Genomic DNA, 21,895 nt, shown 5'->3' with positions numbered 1-21,895 from the left:
CATGGATTTGTTTTATGGTATTTTGGAATATGTTTCTTGGTGGCATTCACATGTAAAATACCATGATTCCAAACATAAAGGACAGTTTTTTCCGCTCATATAATCATTTGTCAATTAACAAATGCTTTGTAATAAACTGAAAATACATAATACACGTTAAACTATAAATTATCGTTAACTGAAATAAATTTTCATCAAATACCCGTGTAGTAAGAATGCTACGAACATAAACTTCAATAATAACAAAATGTTTATAACTCTTTTTCATAAGAAAATTCTCATTTCAAACCTAAAACATGGCTTCTACAAAAACGGAACACAAATGTTGCAATATTATCAACTAAAACATAAGTTGGAGACGATGCATTTGCTTCACCCCAGAGACACTTACGCCCGTGTCTCACCGGTTTCTTCTTCATTCTCACCGGACATTTCCTCGAGCGACTTCCCCTTCGATTCGGGCACAAGAAAAGTACATAATGTGCCCAACAAGTTAACCACACCGAGCACGATCAACGAGTTCTTCACACCAATCCCTGGCGGGTACCCATGATCCGTCTTCGCAGGGTTTTTACTTTGCGCCAAGTACAAAAACCCGAAAGCCCCAACTATCGCTCCTAGTTTCCCAGACGCTGCGGATATCCCATGACAAGTTGCTCTTAGCCTCGCGGGGAAAATCTCCGCGGGGACCACGAATGTTGTCGCATTTGGCCCGAAGTTCGCGAAGAAGAAAGTTAATGAGTAGATTACTACAAAGCCTATGTTGTGTTTTGGTTGGGTCCAATAATCATAAGGGAATGCTAACACAAACATGAATATTGTCATCATGGCAAATCCGATTAGTTGGATTGTGAACCGTCCGATTTTATCGATAAGGAACACGGTGAACCAGTACCCGGGGACCGTGCTGCAAAGGGCAATGAGCGTTTGTGCGCGTGCGATTTTGTAAACTTCTTGGATCGCGTTCATGGTTTTCGCAGGTGGGATCCATCCGATTGCGGTGAATATGTCTTTTTGGAACAGGTTTTGGCTGTAGAACGCGATGTCGAGTAAGAACCACGTGCTTGTTGTTCCGAGTAAATGCAAGCCGTGGCGTTTAGCGAATTCTTTGCTTAACAGGCCGTAACTAAATTTGTTATCGGTCATGGCTTCATCAAGTTTTTCTTGTTCGGCTTCGATGTCGACTTGGAGGACTTTGGACATGTCCGAAGCGGCTTTCTTGGCGTTTTTGGCGACCAAGGCTGTGAACCGGGCGGTTTCGGGCATTTTCATCCGCCAGTAGTAAGTCAGTAGTGCCGGAAGAGCTCCGACCATGAGGACTATTCGCCATACATAGTCGGCTTCGGGCACAGTTGACCTCACTGGATCAACCTCGTATGGCGGAGCTTTAAAATGGTTGTCGAAAGCCGCCGCCATCATAATCGCAAACACCCCGCCTCCCAAGATCCCAAATCCTGGATAGAATATATATTAGGTTATATGTATTATTAATCAATTATATATAAATAAAAAATAATTAAAAAAGAAATCTGATCATGTCATATTTTATGGAAGCTCGAGCACAAGCTTGACTAGGCTCGAGAAAAGTATCATATGCAATAAGAGTTAAGCACAAGCTCGACTTGGCTTGAGCTCGAGCACGTCTCGGTTTGAACTTTGTTTCGAAAGATTGAGCTTGGATCTTCAGTAGTATTCAAACACGGCTTGCTTTAGTTATTATTCAATATATAGTTTTATATTTACCAAGCATAATCTTGGATCTTTCTTTTAATATGTTTAGTTATAACTTTTTATATGCTAATATATATTATTTGGTTACTTTTACAAAGTTTATAGTTAATAAGAGAATTATATAAATATATATTAAACAAAGTTATGTAAATTATAGGGCTTGCTAACTCATGAGCAAGCTCGAGCTTGGCTCAAATAAACATTTATTTTTAGGCTTGAACTTTTTTAAACTCGACTAGGTTAGCTGATCTCAAATAGCTCACAAACTGTTTGGTTCGGGTAAATGGTAAGTAACATATTCTATGTAAATACCTTGCATGGCAAAAACAGCCGCTATAAACGCGCCACGCGTTCTCTTATTTGAATATTCTGACATGATGGTGGCGGAGAGCGGGTAATCACCACCGATACCGAACCCTAACCAAAACCGAAAGAAGCAAAGAGTAGTCATCACCCCCTTCGGTTGGCTACCGAACGACAAACCCGAACCAATCGAACAAAGACACATCAACATAAGCGTAATACCATACACTTTCTTCCGCCCTAATTTATCACCAAGCCACCCGAAAAACAACTGTCCCGCTAGCGTCCCAACAAGCGCAACCCCATTTACCGCGGCAGAAACTTGCGGTGGCAAACTTCCTGGCTTCGGAGACCCTTCTGTGTAATAATAAATCCGACCAAGTAATTTCGTGACAAGCGATATACAAAACAAATCATACGCGTCCGTAAAAAACCCCATTCCAGCGATCACAATCGCCGTGAAGTGGTACCATTGTGTTTTCGCTCCGTCGAGGGCGTTTAAAACTTGTAAATTCCCTGACGCTTCCATCGCATCAATTTCTTTCTTTTGTAACAAATCAATAAGAAATTAGATCATGCATGCATACGTTATAATAATAAAATGAATAAAATTTGAGTCACTAACCTTTGTTGTTTGTTCTTGATGGTGTGATGAAGGGATGTTAAAGGGAATGTGTATATATAGTTATCAAAAGAGTATTGAAACTAAAATTAAGCGGCATATGCTCATTATTTTCGCTACTCCAACAACTTAGTCAAATTATACAAAAAAGGGTACTTTGGTATATGAATTTAATGAGGACATGATACGTACTCGTAAATGATTGCATGGAATGAGATAGAATATAAACTACTTTCATTTGGCAATGTGATTAGGTGCTTAGTTATAGAAAAATACAAACGTACAAAAGTAGTCACATGTGCTAAAACTATAAAAGTAGATAGTCCATCACAATATTAAGTTTCAGCTATCTTTATTAGACATGAGCAAGCAAAGCAACGGTTTGAAACTGTCAGAATCAAGAAATCGTTACCTTATTGTTTCTAGTTCGGTTCTAGGTAAAGTCGAAGGCTCAAGATGTGCAAACGAAAAACCGGACTATTCAAATTCAGAATTTTAATCCCTATTTTTAATCGACTTTTCATATTCACGAGTCAAAACGAAGAGACAAACGGTTTGTTAACAGACACCGATGATCTCCTAATTAAAAACCCTAATCTAATATTCTCTTGCATTTGTTCGATCAATCGCAAGTTCTCAGTTCTTGCTTAGTTGCTTCGATTGCAACTGTTGGATCCACATGTGGAATAGTCTGACAGAGTAACTGTAATACCCTAGGCAAATCCCATATCGGTCGTGGATAGGAGAGATCCTTGGTTCATAAGTAAATGTCCCACCTCTTAAATCACCAACGCGTTTTAGGCTTAATGGTAATGGACGAGAGGAGAGATCCACAGTTAAGCGTGCTTAGGTGGGAGTAGTAGCAGGATGGGTGACCTCCTGGGAAGTCTCTACCTGTGCAATCAAAAACAAATCCGTGAGTTCTTTGTGGGCAAAGCGGATAATATTGGTGGTGTGAGGGGCTGGATGTTACAAGTGGTATCAGAGCCGCTCCTGTGCCGTTCGGGATGGTGGGGCAAACCTCATCAGAGACGGTGAGTCCCCGGGGGGGTGTTGCGAGGTACACCTTAGGCGAATCCCACATCCTGAATTGGATGGTGGGGCAAACCTCATCGAGAACGATGAGTCCAAAAAGGAGGTGGGGGTGTTTGTAACACCATAGGCAAATCCCACATCGGCCGTGGATAGGAGAGATCCTTGGTTCATAAATAAATGTCCCGCCTCTTAAATCACCAACGCGTTTTGGGCTTAATGGCAGTGGACGAAAGGAGAGATCCACAGTTAAGCGTGCTTAGGTGGGAGTAGTAGCAGAATAAGTGATCTCCTGGGAAGTCTTCACCTGGGCAACCAAAAACAAATCCGTGAGCTCTTCGTGGGCAAAGCGGACAATATTGATGGTGTGACGGACTGGATGTTACAGTAACAGGAGTTTACCTCATTCCTTCATAACGAGCTACTATATTATATAAACTTAGGGTCTGTTTGGTATGATGTAATTGAATGAATAAGGAAATGGAATGAGCTGGATAATGGAATGGACAAAGGAATAAAATCGATCATTGCCATTCCATTGTGTTGTTGATTATCATATAGGAATGAAATTCTTCATCATCACTTTATATTATTTTTTTAAGTAGTAAACTACACACACATACTATTTTCATCAATTAATAGAGTAAAATAGCATAACAATGATATATTAATATAAATAAAATTATAATTATTATTATAATTGTAACAATAATAGTTCTAATATAATAGAAAAGTAGCATCGACAACAGAATAATAATTATAATAATGATAATAATTATATCGTAATAGAAAAAATAATACTGATAATAAAATGATAATTATAGTATTGATTATTATTATTATTAGGTATACTAGTTTTTATTAATTCCAACTATCTTCTTTTGGTCGCTACTGGTCCCAACTAACGAATTGCCTGCTGATGGTCCCAACTTTAAACGTATTTGTTCCCAACGGTCCGCGACTAACGGAATCCTAACACCATTAGTGCAAGTCGCCGGAAAAACGTTTTTGGTTAGAAAATTCATTTTTTTTTTCTAAAAAACACCACCCGAACACCGTCACCACCACCCAATTGACTCAACACCAACTAACGACCACCATTTGAGCACCACCATCCGATTCTGATGATGGTTCTAGGGCTTTGGCGACCTCAATAATTGAGGCTTTTACTAGAAAAATGTTTCTAAAGGTCCGAGACAAAGTTGCAAAGATGTTTGGGACAAAAATGTTAAGTTTTCTGGGAAAAATGTGAGTTTTCCAGCCAAAAATGTTTTTCCGATGACCTTCAACTAACGCCGTTAAGATTTTGTTAGTTGCAGACCATTGGGAACAAATACATTAAAAGTTGGGACCATCAGCAGCCAATTCGTTAGTTGGGACCGACAACAACCAAAATGTGATAATTGGGATTAATAAAAACCAATATATCTTATTATTATTATTATTATTATTATTATTATTATTATCGTTATCATTGTAGATAATTTTTTTTCATTCAATTCCTTGAAGGAGTGAAAAAAAATCACCTTATCTCAAGGAATGAAAAAATCTACAAATGAAAGAAATTACATTTTTTTGGAATGATCTATTTCATTTATATATGACAACCAAACATGCATAATTCCATTTTTTTTTGAAATAATCCATTTCATTCTAACCTCCATTCCTTTATACCAAACACTACCTTAGTTTTCATTCCTTGCACAACCCATTTGAAAACATAATTGAAAAACCCAGCTTTGGCACAAAACTAATTAGTGAGAACAAATAATAATAAACATATTACCAAAAACCAGCTTTGGTAGAATGGAAAGTGTTTTAAATTATGGAAACCAAGGCCATGGGTTCAGTTCCCAAAATTAGTGTTCTTTTTTTAATAGAAAAAAACTTTCATTTATGTTTTATATGTCATTTTAGTAATGTGTTTAGGGCAAATGCTATGAAAAACCAACCAACTTTCAATATTTGTTCACAAAAGTCCCTCCACATTTTTTTGCATGTAAAAGTTCATCTACATGGTATTTTTGAACATAAATATGAAATTACTTATAATGGTCTGTTTTACTATCTATAGGGGCTAGTTGTGTAATTATCTCTAAAACACAAAAATCTCTCATCATATATATGTAACCACACCACCGTTCCTCCTCTCAACCACCAGTCCACGACCGTCGACCACCTCCTCCTAACCAGATATAAATGCAACGAATAGGCACAAAGTCATCACTGCTCGTTATCTTCTCATATTTGTCATTCAATATATTTTTCATCTTTAGATATCAGTTTCTCTAACTCTAGATACAATACTAATTTTGTTTTAAAAATAAAAGAGGTTAATATTTAAAGATTAAAGAAATTAGGGTTACATGAACTACTGTTGAAGAACCAGTGATAGTGTCTGTAGTTAGAACGTAGAAGGTGAAGATGAACATAATTAATAATCATCATCTTGGAATATAGTAAAAGAGAACACATAAATTAGAGATTTGATCGACCACAAGATGACTGAACCCAAAAATCCGAAATTGAGATCGATTTCAATAGTCCGGAAACCATTCCTCAACAAAATCACCATCGGTGAGGAACAAATCATCGGCCTCATCCTCAACGCTGTTGTACGACACATTTCAGAGTGGCTTATCGATGTCGATACAAGCCGATTCAACTCTCAAATTCGATACGAGATTTGAGGAAGTTTGATTTGAGAGGTATAATCCTAGACCTTGTTTTGATCGGAAGGTCTGATATAACTAAATGGTGAGAGATTTTTGTGTTTTAGAGATAATTACACAACTAGTCCCTATAGATAGTAAAACAGACCATTATAAGTAATTTCATATTTATGTTCAAAAATACCATGTAGAGGGACTTTTACATGCAAAAAAATATGGAGGGACTTTTGTGAGCGAACATTGAAAGCTGGTTGGTTTTTTATAGCATTTGCCCATGTGTTTATTATTATTTGTTTGTTTTTCGGCATTTAAAAGGCAACCTTATCGGTAAAATTGTCAAATTATCTATTACATAATTGAGGATGCGATTTTAGGGCCTATTTTTTTTACTCGTCCTAGGCCCCAAAATTTCAAGGGGTTCTTAGAGACGGCCCTAGTCACAATATGAAGGTAGTAGAAACGTGTTACTTGAAAACATACGTATACCAATAAAAATTTCAGTGATGGATTAAAATTCAGAAAATAAAAGGCAAATTATTTTCAAAAGCTTGTACGAACGTGACGCGTTCTGTTCAGAATTATTTTATTGTACATTTAATAAAAAGTAAATCTCCTACATACGTCTAAACATTTAACTTTTCTTCAATTAGAACATAAAATAAAAATATAAATTTAAGACTGTGTGCTGTCGCTGAAGTCGGGCTCTAAATTCATCCAATAATATTATACAATGTAGTGCTGACCAAATGCTAACTTGATACTCGCTGAAGCCACTGCTGAAGTCGTCTAAGCCTATTGTGGTCTTGGCGAACTGTGGCTTCAGCGAATTATCTGATTTATTTTAGTTTTTCTTCTAAATTTGGAAACTAATAACTAATATTGCATTAAAATAAAAATATCAACAAATAATACTAGTCTAGTCCACAATGCTCGACCAACTCATGTCGAAGGTTTCCGTGGACCCCACGGTTCTGAGATATAAGACGTTTTGGAGTTTTTCATCATCGGTGATTGTCGATTCGGGTCATGAGACATCACCTTGATAGTTTTGACAAATAGTCATATATTGGCCCTCAAGAACCATGTTATGTAGAATTATACAAGTGTAAACGGCATCAATTATTTTCTCCCTTGACCAAAATCGTAGTGGCATCGAAATCAAATGAATTTTTTTCTACTCCAAACACCCTTTGAATATCTTTTCGTGCCGATTCATGCTTTTTCTTAAAGTACTTCCGTTTGTCTTCAACTGGAGATGCATAAGCTTGAACAAGCGTCAACCAATCGTTGTATATGCCATCAACCAGGTAGTAGCCATGCTTGAATTGAACTCTATTCGCATAAAATGATTGAGTTGGCTCAACCCCATCAATAATTGTAACACCCAAAATTTTACATATAAATTTATACGATAATTTAATGCAGAAGTGAAGGTCCCAAAATTTTCTTTATCGCTTAAATAATATGGAACTAAATCATATCAACCGAACACAACTCATAACATTTACATACAGCTCGTCTTCCAATTAAAGACAAAAATTATTCAAAACTTGTTTATAATACTTTATAAAAAAAATAGAATTTGAACTTTAGATGTGTATTGATATCCAAATCCGAGCACTTGATCGACTTCCCACTTCGTTATGAACTTCACCTAAGGCATTGCAAGTTTGAAACATACCAATTAAATCAATATTCAATAACATATAACACGTAAACCTACAAACTTACTAAAATTTGAGATGGTAGTTTCCCAAAAGTCTGAGCGCAAACCATAACCAGCGTACAAGCTGGCATAACACAAAAGTTCACCGGCATAAGCTACATAGGGTAGCATAGCATACGCCCATACCGGATATACCCAAACTAATACGTCCGACTTATGCTTTCGCTCATGATGAATAATGCACTGACCCATACCTTGGTTTTGAGTCATGGTTCAACATCTTGTAGAATGTTTACATTCACAAGGTTCATGTCTTCAAGTTCATACACTTGAAAGTTTAATCCTTCTTTATCGAACACAAAAAGATTTCATCCTTTTCTATACCATTTATATAAATATCAACTAACGAGTCAAAAATCCAAATTAATTATACTATTAGAAAACATCAAGCTTACGGGTCATGATCAACAAATTGATCAATATAATATTCAACATAACATGCTAACTAATACCAAAATTATTGTATATTCACCCCCTTTTAACCCTTTGTTATTTGATAAGTCATGCATACTGTTTTGACCCGTTATGAGACTATTACGCATCTTGCTGAAAATCACTGTTTTATTCACAAATAATTCAGAAAACCTCATCAAACGATTTCATAAAAATCTACAAATATTATAATTATAGAAAATCAACTATGATGTTAAGTAAATTCTTGCCAAAAATCATGTCAAAATAAAATGTTTAAGAGCTTGAAACGACATCTGCAATGGACTGACCCGGTTGCTGAAAGTTGCTATTTTATTCAGAACTAATTCGCAAAACCTCGTCAAACGATTTCAGAAAAATCTATAAAAATTACACAAAATCATTTATAATCTGGTGTAGCTTCTGTCCAAAAATCACACAAAAATAAAATGATTAAAGCCCTGAAATGTCGCCCACAGATAGGCTGACCTGGTTCGGACAACAATTATAAAGTGATTTTAGAAACTTATTTTGACCTCTTATTTAAACCCATTTGACTTGAAACCATTTGTAGGACCTACATATATGTGTGGGAAATGTGAAAACTAAATTTCATATAAAACCAATACTTTTTAGCACCTGAAACAATCCTTGACCCGTAACTGTGTACTGTTGACAGCAACACAAATTTAGCCAAACTCACCACAACATATCTTGCAAGATATAAGAATGGAGGCACTAAATTGGATCAAAACAATATTAATTGGTTAACTCCTGTATAACAAGAATTGAATGATTTGGAAAAGATGATAAGCAACCACAATATTAGAAGAAGATTATAATCAAACACACTTTGTCTATTACAACAAGACATATATATATATATACAAGAATTGGAAGCTAATTCTAGAAATACATTTAATTACATTTATATGTAAGGAATAACTTATGGAGAGAATATCTCCATCTTTGACTAGCCATGATTCTTGGGATTGTATTCATTATTATCCTTGATATGCCCCCGCAAGAGGGACGACCGTAGTATAAGTCCAATCATGAATAAAAGTAGATTTTGTGGTATGTAAGAAAAGTTGATGAAGCAAAGACATGATTCTTGGGTTTTTGTTTTATTATTATTTTAGAGGGGAATAGTGGCGGAATAGTGCGTCACCGAAAATTGATGGAGTAGTGCATCACCAAAAAAATATTTTATTTGTGGAGGGGAATAGTGGGTCGACGGAACAGTGCATCGCCGGAATATATTTTAGTTGTGGAGACAACAGTGGGTCGACGGAATAGTGCGTCGCCGAAAAATATTTTATTGGTGGAGGGGAACAGTGGGTTGCCGGAACAGTGCGTCGGTCGGAAGTATTTTAGAGGTGGTAGGGAACAGTGGTTCGACGGAACAATGCGTCGCCGGAAAATATTTTAGTGGTAGTGGTGGTGGTGGTGTTTGAATGAGTAATATTGTGATAGCAGGGGAGATTATTTGAATAGAGAAAGAGGAAAGGAGATTGATGGGTGCAGGATCAAGAACTTCTCGTTGGAGTTATGAGCTGTGATACCATAACAAGAATAGAATGATTTGGAAAAGATGATAAGCAACCACAATATTAGAAGAAGATTATAATCAAACACACTTTGCCTATTACAATAAACATATATATATACAAGAATTAGAAGCTAATTCAAGGAATACATTTAATTACAATTATATGTAAGGCATAACTTATGGAGAGAATATCTCCATCTTTGACTAGCCATGATTCTTGGGATTGTATTCATTATTATCCTTGATACTGTATCCAAGGCATAGATGACTTACTTGTACATTGTTTTGTTGGTCTTGTTTATCGTGCAACTCATTGCCTTCCAAGTTGTGCCATGCCTATGCCTATCTCGACAACAAGTTAATTTCTCATTTAATTAGAACACATATCATCATCGATTCTCGCTAGGTTTATCATAAGTCATGCCCACTAGCTTAAATAATAAAACAACTTACGACACAAGCAATCGATACACTTCGAACACATTTTTCACTATTTTAGTACTTCGACGTTACATCTAACACCTTGCGGGCATCAACTATATGTTGGAAATCAGAGATGAAACTAAACAAACAAGAGGCTCGAAATGGGACAATTTTCTGGGATTAATATTGAAACTGAAAAGCAAGTACAAAAAGAAAATACTTGAAATGTGAAAGTGCTTTTTACTCTATGAAAACAAATGCTTTCAACAATGCTATTTAAAGAAAACAAAAGAAAACTAAATTGAGCTACTTGGTCCACGTTCCTTTCCATGCTCCCATAACTGAATACCACCTTCTTTTCCTCATTTCTCGGTCAACACTTCTACCAGGTCATACTTGGAGGCCAAGTCACATTAATTAACACTATAATTCACCATTTATTTTAGGTTCACAAGTTCTACTCATATTTACTCAGCAACCACATATTATTTTCATCCCCGAAGTAATCAAACCACAACATGCAATTTAATCTAAAACTCAATAACTACAATTGATCATTCTTGATTATAGTTTAGGGTTTATGATATGAAAATCAGGCATCATAAACCCGAAATTGCAGGTTTGGATCCAATACTCATGTAATCCTAACTCACTAATTTAATGACCAAAACATAAGAAATACTTACCAAAGCCTTAGGAATTAAGCAAGCATAACGGAAACGATGTTTTAATCTTCCAATTTCGATATTTTAGCAGTGATATTCGGCCCTCATGGCTGAACTCTTTCTTCCATTGAACGTCAGAGGTGTGGACCTTTCTAGATAGAATCGCCATTATTTTTCTTTGCTAACTTTCCAAAACCACTCTTTTAGTTTAGCATTTTCAACAATTAAACAAAATCAATCCTCTAAGATTCTAAACTATTTACAAACACCCTTGAAATTTAAAGTTATGTAAGCAATTATCAAATACATTTATCGTATTTCTCAAATCATCTTGTAAAAGTTATACCATAGTAACTCATTAAAAGTATTTCACTTTGGTGATAATATTCTATATGTATTTTTCAAATATCATGAAAAATTAGGATGTTACAATAATGTCATCGAATATCGGTGACTGTACGATAACATTTATGTCGTTATTTGACCCGGCAACACAAAAAATGCATGCCAAAACGAAAGATCTTGGGAGGCCACCGCCTCAAGTATAATACTGGGGCCGGGGTGATCACCCCGGTGGAACTGACCTCGCCAGGCCGTAGGACACGTATCCCATCCAGCATGCGTACAGTCGATGCTACCGAGCATTCTGGGGAAACCATGTTTTTCACCGTGTACCTTGTATATACGTTGGATATCATACAAAATTGGTTTGCACAAACATCTCCTTGAGTAAATCGATCCCTATGTATAAACATTGCCAAGTAAACCCTCGGACAATATATAAAATATAACTAAACAAAACATATATGTATATATGTATACCTTGACAGAAAAAATGAAGTGAGTCTCGCGAAACATTTTCAGACATTTCTAGGTATTCATCTATTGCGTCTGACGAAATTCCATACGCTAGTTGACGAATAGCAGCTGTACATTTTTGGAAGGTCTTACGTCTTGCATCTTCTCTTTTTGAACAAAAAAGGATACCTATTCGACAAATTCTTTGATAAACGCATGAATAGTTGTCTACTCATTCGAAACCTACGCCTAAAATGTGGTTCTCCGTAAAGGGGATCGGAGATAAATAGTGATGTACCAAAGTTTCATTAGCGCCTATTCGATCACGAGGAAGAGGTGGTTGTCTTGTTAGTCTTTGTCGTCCTTGAAATCGTTCAACCAACCAGTTAACTGTTATTCTCCCAGCTTCAAAAATAAGGCCGTCTTCTTCCGAAGAGTCGGACGATAAAAAGAAATTCCATTGCATTTTTGGTTTGTAATTGGGTGTATTGAAGAGAAATGAGTAGAATGGGTGAATATTTTGTGTAGGTTTTTTGTGTTGGGTTCTATATGGGTGTAGTCCCGGCCCGTCTTGGGTTGGGCAGTTGAAGACTTGAAGGGTTGAATGGGCTGGCCACCCACACAACTTTAGTGGCCTGTTTATTTTATTTATTGTAACTTGTGGAGAAAAAAAATAACCCTAGTTGAGTCCCTATATAAACCATATTGTATCTTGTAATTTTTTGAGCACCTCAATAAAAGAAGAGACCATGTTCGTTACCCGTGGACGTAGGTTACACATAGTATCCGAAACATGTAAATTCCGTGTTCATTTAATTATTGCTTTATTACAATTATTATTGTTTCTTAGCAATTTTGTGTGTTCGTATAGCTACTGCCGTTACCAAAGCATATTATAATCTTTTGTTTGGAAGTGTGTTTGTGAAAAGCTACAGCCGCCGTCAACATATATATCGCAATAGTTGGTTTTGCAATTTAGTCTGTGCACGTGGTGGTAAGTCATCACCATCAGATTATATTATTATTGCATCACTAATTAAGAGTCATACTCAGCCACATCCAATTTGCCAATCACGGTTTGAAACAGAAGCAGGCCGTTGCTAAGGATTATTGGCCACCGACCAGCTTGTTTCAGGTTCTGATTTTGGTTTACTTTTGGGTTTTTAGTTTTTGTTTACTTCTCTTTTATTCCGATGCACGTATTATTCGTTTTAGAAATCAATTAGAAATACCGTTAAGTTCTTAAGGACCGAGCCGTTGTATTGTATTGATTTCTGTAGCCCTATCTGACTCCTTTCGGGTCAGCCGGGTACACGTAACACCTAACATTTTGGTGTGTGATATAGTTTGTTATATGAGTAAATATAGAAAGTAGAAAAAAAAGGAAAAACAATTAACCTTCAACGGTCACGTGCACGCCTCCCAAACATTCCCTTCCAAACGTTCCCTTTAGCCACCGCGATTCCACTCGCGGCCGCTCATTCACGACTCCACTTGTGGATGACCCTTGTGGTGTTCGCTACCGACGTGGCTAGCGCCGCCCACTCACGGCTTCATAACGCATAATCTAAATGTTGTTGGTATTCCATTACTGGTTGCCGATGAGATCGATCTTTTTCAAAACGTTTCATCGATAACCACCGGTGGATCTTTGTATGGATAATGAATCTAGGTCGATCACAATTACCGAACTTAATAAATCACAGTTATGCTTGTCAACTTAGGCGAATCAATCATATTTGGTCAATCTAGGTAAATTGCAATTCACTTGGTTAATATATCATGGCTATTCCAGGCCAATTATAATATACTTGGTCAATATCAACTAGTCATCCACAAACACATGTGGGAAATGTTCTGGTCAATTACAACATACTTGATTAATCTATGTAAAATATGGCTAATCACCACCATTATAAGTTGTTTTGGACTAATACAACTCATTACTACTCAGTTTAACCATTTATAACCTAATACAACTTAATATGACCTATCATACTCGATTAAAGATCTATCGCAACTATTCAGATCTAATATAACTCATTTAACGCATGAATGACCTGTTATAACTCATTACTACATGATAGATTCATTGCAACAGCATCTTTACTCGTTATAGACCTAGTGCGGCTCATTATGCCATGCTAAGAGTTATCATAGCTCTTATAACTAAATTAATTAGGTCCTTTAAGACACGAATGACTTATTCTAACCACGATAGCTGTAAGACTCATCACAGTCAAATTTTACCCATTAAAACCCTTATATAACCTTAGATCCATCATTGCAATCTTATGATCTAACCCTTCAAACTTGGTCAGATGTTATTTATACGTAAAAATAAATTACCCGTTTTGTCTTATCGTATAATGATCTATGACCCATTAAAATATCATCCAATGTGTATAATCGATGTTGAAGTATTGATCAAAGATAACAAGTCTTATCGTAAATAAGACTTCAACAACTTCAATTTTGAATATATATATTTTTTCTAGTAGATGCCATTGTTATAGGAATAGTCGACAAAGTCTATATGCATTAACGTATTAGATAACAATCGACTAACTTCATATATTTTAAAACATCAGCAGCTTTGAGAATTTCATTAGGGTATTGCTTGTTTTTTCAGAGATAAGCTGTCTACAGTCTACGGACCACATCTGCAGACATCTATAGAAGAAGAGCCGAAGAGGTGGACCAAACCTCTGCAGTCTGCAAGAAGAGGACTGTTTGTTATTTAACATCTGCAAATTGCTAAAATAAACTGATATTGGTGTACAAACTGTGGTAGTGGATGGTGGTGTTGGATAGTGATAGTGGTGGGTGGTGGTGGCGGACGGTGGGTGGTGGTGGACGGTTATGGTGGTGGTGGGTGGTGGATGGTGGTGGTGGCGAACGGCGAGCGGTGGTGGTGGACAGTGGGTGTTGATATGTGAGGTGTTTTAACCATTTGCATATCTTAAAAGATCATAGAAGTGGATGGGCCAAGTCTGGACCAAGAAGAGCTTGTGTCACACCCCAACTATGGCAGAATATGTCGAGGCGCGACATAATTGTATCATAACTCAAAAGACACTAAAGTAAATACGTGTCAATATCTAAATTATTTATTTCATATAATTTAAGTATACAAAAACACCAACGTTGTCTCGAAGTAAATGATGTGCTTGAAGTAGTTTAATAATTATTAACTAAATTAACTAAAAATAAACACTAAGTAATATTCTAGACTCTCTAAAACTCGACTAAACTACTAACCGGCAAGTGAACCGATCGACTCTAGTAAAGCTAAGTAAGTCCGGATATCGAACCCACGAGACTCTCTAAATTACGTTTATTAGCTAATTAGACTCGACTACAAACACGACTTATTAATTTATATTTGTTTGGGGATTTTTTTTAATTTAAAATACTAATTTAATACTATAATTAAAAACTAATTAAGAAAACAAGTAATTTAAACGAAAGCAAAGTTTGTTGTGAAAATAAGATGATGATGATGAGAAAACTACCTAGGCTAGACTCCCTTAAATTTCAGTAATGACTTGACTCGGGAAAATATTTAGTTATGGACTGGGATCGTAAAATAGACACTTAAAAGAAAACCCGAATAGTACCCCTGACCCTTCTCAAGAGAAAACCTATGGATTTCTAACAAGTTTTAATGCACACCAGTATTAAAAATCAAGTTCGCTTACGGTCACCCAATTATTTATAATTTAGTTCCTTTATACGAAATCCTACCTTACAGCGTGGAAATCAAAGGCAGTTTAATATATCAAATTGATTCAATAGACAGTAATTAAATAATCAAACCTAGACGGACTCCTTACGAAGAACTAAATCTAGAAGATCAAATAATAAAGATCTATCGATAACCTAGCACCTTACAACAATTTAGGTTAGCAGCATACTTTGGTTTATTTAATTAATAATTATTATTCCTATTATCTTCGAAATCAATCATAAAATAATCAAAAACACAAAGTAGATGACCTAATAGCAACCTATCATAACGACAAACAATAATCAAGGCAACTATGGAATAATAACAATTAATCAAACAATCCTAAATATCCATACGCATCAATTTAATATAAGTAAACCTTTTACTAAATCATAAAAACCATAACATAAATAAATCCCAAATCAAAACACAACGTCAAAATAGGTTCATCATATAAGCCTAGGCAGTCTATAACATTTAGCCTAGCATCTTAAAATAAAACAAAACAATACTAAACGAAATCATGGTGAAAATAAATAAGAACGGAAGAATAAAGGCGATAAAACCCGGAGTCTTCGTCCTTGAACGATAAGCACTTCGCCGGTTGATTCCTCGACTCCAAAGCTGCCGGAAACTCGCCTCGGACGCCTCGGAACTCTCCAAATTCGTCTGGACTTCAAGGTATGGTTAATGGTGAGTTTAGGGGTCTTTTTATAGGCAACAGGGGTCCAAAAATAGGTTAAGAGGGTTAACAGTTGGAAGATTCTGGAAGTCGGACACCGCCACCACCACGCCGCGCCGCGCGGTGGGCTCCCCCTCCCTCGTCGCGCGGCGCACCGGCCCTGGGGGGGGGGTCTGGTCCATTGTGCTGGTCCGGTTCACTCCTGGTTCGGTCCGGTTCGTTTCCTGACGCGTCGGTTCTCCGGTTCGGCTTGTTTTTGCTTGTTTTTCGCCCTCTTTTCACCGGAATTAAAACCCGAAACCTACATTATTCAAATAAGTTAGTAGTATACAAATCCTAATAAAAACCAAACATAAACGATTAAAATATTAATTAAAATATACAAGGGATTAATATATATTTAGCGTTATATCAGTAAATAACAATACAAATGAAAAATAATTAAAATTCATCTAAAGGTTTTTATTCGTCATGCAATCTAAAGTCCAACTATTCTTTAACTTGTTTTCTTCATCCCAAAAGGCTACATGTGTCATATGTGAAAATATACAGTTTGTCAACATAAAGTTGTGCAAGTAATCACGGTTTTTGAATATATATAATATTGAAAATGACAATTCCTTGCGATAAATATGAACTTCTATAACTAGCATAACAATAGATATAAAAATTGTCTTTTCACTCGAATCACATAGATAACAAGCTACTCCGACAGTGTATGATTATACTAATGAGGATGAGGATGAGATACCAACAACCATAACTCAAAAATAAACATATAGTCACATTCGAACGTATAACTAATTAAGCAATCTCATATCAACGCAAATAATGGAATCGTAGTGTAAAATAAAATTAAGTTGTAAACGCATAACGCCCCCAAAATATAAAACGGTAATAAGGGGGATGTGAATTACTTACCTTTAGCGAGTGGGTTAATGAAGATGAGAATGATGACAAAAGTGAAGATAAAACGGCCAAGCTCCTTGAAATACGCCAACAAAAGGTCCAATTGTTGACGATAGTATAAATTAAATAGCGAAATATTAACAAGACATATAATGAATTTTGGAATTTGATTGGGTTATAAGTAAAGATTTGTTATTGGAATTTATCAATATTACGGTTTATAATCGGTTTGAAAGATTTGAAGTCGTTTAGGTTATTCATTATTATAATCGTTATTTATTATTTAATATTATTATTACTATCATTATTATTATTATTATTTTATGTTAAATTTACACATGAAATATATTTAACGATAAGAAAACTAAATGCACCTTTACTATAATTATTTTGTATTTATATTAATATTGTTTGGTATTTATGCTATATTAATTATTGATAAATAAGCAACTATTATATATAATAATATTGTTAAATATTACAGTTAATATATATATATATATATATATATATATTTAATAGGAGAGTTAAACGTAATTTACTTCGGGCATTAATAGATTATTGGTTTGGTTCATTTCAATAGACGACGAGTATATATAAAAGTTTATTGGCATTCCACATAATATATATATATATATAGGGGAATGATATATATATATATATATATATATATATATATATATATATATATAGGGGAAGGATCAAGAGAAAACTCCTAGTTAGGGAGAAAACTAAAAAATTCCTAACCATAGAATTATATTTGTAAAATTGCATTTCAATAGGTTGTACACATGTTGCTTGCTTCCCCTGTGAGATGGAACCTTGACCTCCCCTGTTCGATGAAACCCTAGCCATGTGCGATGCTTTCAACAAACATATCGTTATATGCATCATACTCTATGATTCTTAACCCTAATTATTGAAGATTGATTCCTTACTCGAGCGTTGTTACATATCGATTTCTATTAAAGATCGATTCAACCTAATTCAATAGTTTAACATGAAAATTGAAGGTATTTCCGATTCGACTGTTTATGTTCTTACAAATTCATGTTTGTTTAACTGGTATACCATTAGAATTGACACGTAACTCCAGGAATATATGATTAACAATTGTTTATTGATGAGAAGCCCTAATTTTTTTGATTGGAGTGCCTAACCAAGTTCCTTTGTTGATACTGATTCAAAATCTATCAATTCTAATGGTATAACATTGTAGTTGTTGGTGTTAATCAACAAGGTAACATTTTATTTATATACTACATACATATAATATAATTTTATTACATATATGTAATATAAAGTTGCATATGATTAATATATACTTAATTAACACTAATTTGCTCATTATGTTACTCTTAAATAGGAAGTGACGGTTATCTTACAGATTGTTACCGTAGATAACTATTGAACAGGAGTGACAGTTAATTTTGTTTTCATACCTCTAATACTCCAATTACTGGTCGCAACTTCGATTCAGGTAAAGTGATTTGTCTTTTCTTTTTTCCTTTTGTGAGTTCTTTGTTTAGTTGTAGATGCATGTATTTTAATGACTTAGAAGCCGTGTTTTTCCTTTTGCGTGACGTTGTTGGTTGTCGTTGACGGTATTTTACGAACTGCATACCGGGTGTTCGACTGCCCGGTTGGAAATATGTTATTGAAATATGAGATTTGGAATTATTGTAACTGCTAGAACCTTCTTTCACTATTTTGCTAGTCCATGTTGCAAATGCTGTATTATAATGGCTTATAAACTATATTTTTTTTCGTTGTTTGTTGTTGTTGAAGGCGGTTTACGAATTTCACACCATGTGAAACTAAATGTATCGTTGTTTTTTTGTAATTGAAGTGTGCGCTTTGGAATTGTTTTTAACGGGCCATACATTTTTTTATTATCATTTTGCATATACATGTTGCATTTTTCTTTTTTTTTTAAGACACTTGCTTTTAGGAATTTTCTTTTTAATTTACGCATAAAATGTGTTCGAGTAAATGCCTTTATTCTGGAACTCTAATTGCGTCTTTTAGTGTATATGTTTGTTTATATGTACTTTGGTGGGTCACTATTTTCTGTTTGAACATGATTATAGTTACCTGCCACTCTTTACCCGTTGTGTTTAACTAAATAAATTCTTATTTCAGTTGCAACATTTTGCAGGTATTGGTTTCGCAACAATCAATGTAAAAAACAAGGACTTGTTCAGAGAAGCGCGGGTAAAAACACCAGTTAATTTATTACTCAAAGTGAAGACCGTGTTATGTTTGATTGAAATGCCTAATTAGAGCTCCTATGTTCTTGTTGCTTCAAGTTCTAGCAATTCTATTTGTAATCTCTTGCAATTTTTTATCGCTGAACAACAAGGTAGCATCTTATTTTATGTAATACGTATATGTAGTATAATCTCTGCAACCTGTGGGTATTAAACAACAAGTCAGCAAGCAAGTCATGTACTATAATACTGAGGTTTTGTATGTATAATGTTTTCTAATTATTACACAAATTTAATATTGCTTTTATGTTTATTTCATAACTATTACATTTTGTTATATGGTTTTTTTACCCAAACGAGTTCATCTGTTTAAATTACTACAAATTCTGACATTCTAATGGTGTTTTCGTTGCAAATAGGTGGTGCTAATCAACAATGCAAAATCTTATTTTTGTACGCTACATATATGCAATATAGCATTACACATGCTTAATATATCTTAAATCAGCATCTATTTGTTCAAAAACATTTATTACACTAGAGAAAGACCATAATTTTATTGAACGAAATGCCCAAGCGAGTTCAACATATGTTACACATATGCAATATAACTACGACCGCCTCATCATTAACCATGTGTGTGTCAACTTTGATGTGCTGACAAAGACGAACAAAAATCAGCGAGATTGTCAATATTTAATGGTGTAATCATACTTGAAGCATTATTATTAATCAAATTACAACCTACATTCAAGCTTATATGTTCTTCTCACACCTATGTAGTGTATACTTTAAATAGTCTATATGCATTTTAACATTGTATATCAACACCTAGTTATAAGTTCAAGCAAACAGTTAATATGATATAGTAGTAATACATGTATGTGATACAAAAGTGCTACATATGTGTAGTACATTAGTTCTACATATATGTAATGCAATTAATATCATCATATTAAATTGTTTAAAACTATAAGTAATGGAACTACTACAATGCAATCACAATAAGACATACATGTAATGTAATCATAACTTATTTGAATCATACAATCAAATGTATAATATTGCATATATGTAGTATACACAAATAAATGTTGCGTTATTATTATTATTATTATTATTATTATTATTATCACAGTAATTAACACCACCGTATGAAAGTACCATAACATTCATATTGTTTTAACACGTTTGTTTCAAATCATAAGCTTCTAAGAACATCTAATCATTTATTTGGCATCGACGTCAAGGCGAACCGGTTCCTATTTCAAAGCGTGTATTTTCTTTCACGCCTTTGGTTTTCTAAACTCCAGTTTTTTTTCTAGCATCGCAGTTTCGTTTTATGATATCTTCTATGCTTCATGCTCTCCATCACCTAATTATAAATTAAAAGCAAACAGTTAACGCTTATACGTAATACGGTAGTAATACGTATATGTACTATATTAGTAATGCATATATGTAACACACTAGTACCGCATACGTATAATGTACATGTAGGTGTTGATCCTCATTGCCCGGGCAATTTGGTCTCGAGCCGAGTTACGGTATTAGCCTATAAAAAACACACAAAAAAACAAAGACTGATTTATCTAAAATTAATGAAATACGAAGGATTGTAATAAACTTCAAAGGGAATATGATTAGGTTTTGATTCTTTAACTATATATTAAAGTATGTTACAATTTCAAGCAATGACAACATGAATTTAATAAGTTTATTTACTAATGGTCATTTTTTTATGCAAATAAGTCTTCATTATCACACTATTTTTTTGAGAACGATAATGCATTTTAACATTAAGGATAGCCTAACTCGATAATACTGGCAATTATGAATCATAACTTGACAAAACTGACTATTATGAATCAAAATTAACATGATAGTGTGTTATGATTCAAGTACCAACAACGAGTTCATTTAGACATTTAATCAAACAGTTGGAGGGCGTACCGAGTCAAAAGATCAATTTAACTTATAATGATCAGTTAAGCATCATAATTGAACAACCATTGGAACTGCATGCAATGTCATTTCTGATATGATAATGTGATATCATAATACTACAAAATTGTGCTATATTTACCTGCCCCGATATCTGACGCTATCTCAATGTCGTCGTCCCATGCTTTGCACTCTGTTTCCTTTACTGCCTGTGCATTTTACCTGCTGCAAAATTTCAATAAAACGAGTACATTATCATGATTGTACATGTATGTGATACGCGTGTATGTTATATTTTACCTGTGTTAGCATGCTACTCATCATTTGAATCCTCCCCTGTTTCCCAGCATGCTTCTTTTCCTTTCTGTGTGTTTTCCTACCTGCATTTTTCAGCAAAACACACACACACACACACACATATATATATATATGTTACTGTGATTGTACACATACGTGCGCTGCTCTGTTGTAAACACGCCGTAAAC

The 21,895-nt window shown here is 34.8% G+C and overlaps 1 protein-coding gene across 1 annotated transcript; it reads right to left on the bottom strand.

The window, feature by feature from the left end:
* Nucleotides 1–387: 387 nt before the first annotated feature.
* Nucleotides 388–2,563, bottom strand: LOC143578370 (putative inorganic phosphate transporter 1-7). The gene is made up of 2 exons (XM_077061966.1): nt 2,044–2,563; nt 388–1,454 (listed from the first exon to the last, which is right to left on the bottom strand). The coding sequence occupies exons 1-2, from the start codon at nt 2,561–2,563 to the stop codon at nt 388–390; spliced, it is 1,587 nt and encodes a 528-aa protein (XP_076918081.1).
* Between the last annotated feature and the right edge of the window lie 19,332 nt (nt 2,564–21,895).

The sequence above is a fragment of the Bidens hawaiensis genome, unplaced genomic scaffold, assembly GCF_021521415.1.
Source record: "Bidens hawaiensis isolate Kalapana, Puna unplaced genomic scaffold, B.hawaiensis_p1.1 tig00029260_1, whole genome shotgun sequence".
Lineage (NCBI taxonomy): Eukaryota > Viridiplantae > Streptophyta > Magnoliopsida > Asterales > Asteraceae > Bidens > Bidens hawaiensis.
This window is presented reverse-complemented; position numbering and strand designations above follow the sequence as displayed.